The following is a 2,652-nucleotide window of genomic DNA, read 5'->3' on the forward strand; positions in this document are numbered from 1 at the left end:
TAACAGCTTCATGCTAACAGCTACTTTTTTGACAGCTACATGCTAACAGAGGGCTGGCTTGACTAGGTTTTTCCGAGTGGAGGCTGGCTTGACAGTAGTTAAATTCTAGTGGCTGAATTCTAACAGCTCAATGTTAAAAGCTACAAACTCTTGGCTACATGCTAACAGCTACATACTAGCAGCTACATGCTAACACATGTAAACAGCTTCATGCTAACACCTACATGTAAACAGCTTCATGCTAACAGCTACATGTAAGTGGCTGAGTTCCAACAGCTCTATGTTAGAAGCTACAAACTATTGGCTACATGCTAACAGCTACATGCTAACAGGTGTACCTGTGCAGGTGTGCCAGGGTCAGGGGGGAGGGGCTTGTTGGGTGGAGCTGGTCTTCCGAGCAGCTGGAGGTTAGTCGGGGGGGCATTCATTACAAGAGAGGGTTAAACAGGAACATCATGCTCAGACATATTTTTAATTTGAGTTATTAGTGCTGCATGCAGATAGAAACAGAGCAAATGAGAGAATATGTGCAAACATTATGCAGTGAAGTGAATGAATTCAGACTGAAATTTGATGACTTTAATGATATCAGTCAATCAACTCGGGGAGATCAAGAAAATATATGGTAAATTACATGTAGCCTATTAATCATTAGTCTTTGCACTCAAAGCACTTCACCCACCGTTTAAATAAAATCGTTAAACAAAAGATAAGAATTTGCAGCTTTCAAATGATGATTTAAATGTCACCATTATAAATGCAGCTTCAAACTCTTCAGTAGAAGAAGACTTTATTAAACTTTGCAGAAACTGTACAGGTGAGTGTACCTGAGCAGGGGGGTCGCCTGGCAGAGGCTTGCTGGGGGGGGCAGGTCGCTGGTTAGCAGGTTAAAGCAGAAAGAAAGGTTACAGAGCAGCAGGGTCAGAAATAAGAGACGATAAAACATTTTCTCTGATCATGATTTAATTTGGATGCTAGCACAGACGTTAGCACAGAGACGCTAACATACAGAGACGTTAGCACAGAGAGGTTAGCACAGAGAGGTTAGCACAGAGACGCTAACATACAGAGGCGTTAGCACAGAGAGGTTAGCACAGAGACGTTAGCACAGAGAGGTTAGCACAGAGATGTTAGCACAGAGACGTTAGCACACAGAGGTTAGCACAGAGAGGTTAGCACATAGAGGTTAGCACAGAGACGTTAGCACAGAGAAGTTAGCACAGAGAGGTAAATAAACAGACGTTAGCACAGAGACGTTAGCATAGAGACATTAGCACCTGGTTACCTGTGGGGGAGGGTTTAGGGTGGGGTCGGGGGGGAGGGGCTTAGTGGGAGCAGTAGGTCGGTCATGAACCTGATGAAACAGGAAGCAGAGAAACAGCTAACACATGCGCAGAAGAAGGTCAAAGGTCAGACCAGCAGCTTGTTGACGTGAGAAACCTCTGCAGCGTGATACTTGAGTAAAAGTGGAAGTACCAGAGAGTAGGAATACTCTGTTTCAGTAAAAGTCCTGCATTCAAAATGTAAAGTAAAAGTATTCTCATCAAAATATAGTTAAAGTAGCGACAGTAAAAGTAGTCATTGTTTGATTGGTCCATTTCAGAATAATATATATGATATGTTTTATAATGATTGATCATGAAAGTGTTCTCAAAGCTGGTAAAGGTGCAGCTAGTTTGAATGACTTTGTATACTGTAGGGTAGCTGGTGGATTTACTCCAGGTGGAACTGAAGTCTGATTTAACACTTGATTAGATTTCACATCATTCATCCACATCTGAGAAGTAACTAAAGGTATTAAATACATGTAGTGGAGGAGAAGTACACCATTTACCTCTGAACTGTAGTGGAGTAAAAGTATGAAGTAGCAACAAATGGAAATACTCAAGTAAAGTATAAGTACCTCTAAGACACAGTTGAGGAAATGTGAAAGCTTTAAGAGCCGAAGTGAAAGCAGGACTTCCAGTTTCTGTCCTCGCTGACCTTTATCACTAATAAAGAGACAAACATCACGCCGGAGGTTTCAAAGAAAGACGCAGGGTTTATTTTGGGGTTTTTAACGAATGGACACCGTTTCCTTTGAAGGTTAAACCTCACAGCTGGACAGAAGAGACTGTGTCTGTTGTCACATCTCTAAGAATCATATATTTTAATAAAATACCTTGTGATGTGTTTGGGGTAATATGTAGCTTTGGGCCTTTAAAAGATGTAAACACTCAACAAATCAAAGAGGCCAAATAGACTAAAGAGTAACTCTGTCCAATTATTAAAACATTTAATTAAAATGTTTTTCAAAGAAAAGAGTACAAATATATAGTTTGACTTTTAGGGAATACTTAACGTTTTATTTATATATGCTTATTGTCGATTTATTATTTTGTATATGTGTATCTAAGTTGTAGAAGTCGCCCCAAATGAACAAAAGAACAACAAATATTTTATCATATCGGTGGTCAGTGAAGGCATTGTTGCCGTGGTTACCTCTTTGTGAGGAGGAGTCAGAGGGATGTCCGGCGGTGCGTTCAGGTGAAATCGGAGAGGTCGGACCTGCTCTCCGTTCCTGCGGTCGGCTCGCTCCATCACCGGCGTCCTGAAAACAGACACTAACACTGAGACCCTGAACACAGACCCTAACACTGAGACCCTGAACAT

General features: G+C 41.3%; 1 protein-coding gene across 2 annotated transcripts; it reads right to left on the reverse strand.

Annotated features, from left to right (window-relative positions):
• Positions 1-77: 77 nt before the first annotated feature.
• LOC104959796 (wiskott-Aldrich syndrome protein family member 2-like) lies at positions 78-2,645 on the reverse strand. Of its 2 annotated transcripts, XM_010787705.1 has the most exons (3): positions 2,482-2,645; positions 1,286-1,354; positions 78-401 (listed from the first exon to the last, which is right to left on the reverse strand). In XM_010787705.1, exons 1-3 carry the CDS (start codon positions 2,578-2,580, stop codon positions 312-314), a joined length of 258 nt encoding a protein of 85 aa, XP_010786007.1. In that variant the 5' UTR covers positions 2,581-2,645; the 3' UTR covers positions 78-311. The 2 variants fall into 2 exon arrangements, 1 of the variants encoding a protein (XP_010786007.1); XR_799919.1 differs by lacking the exon at positions 1,286-1,354.
• Between the last annotated feature and the right edge of the window lie 7 nt (positions 2,646-2,652).

This window comes from Notothenia coriiceps, unplaced genomic scaffold, assembly GCF_000735185.1.
Source record: "Notothenia coriiceps isolate Sejong01 unplaced genomic scaffold, NC01 NC01_scaffold00031061, whole genome shotgun sequence".
NCBI classification, from domain to species: Eukaryota; Metazoa; Chordata; class Actinopteri; order Perciformes; family Nototheniidae; genus Notothenia; species Notothenia coriiceps.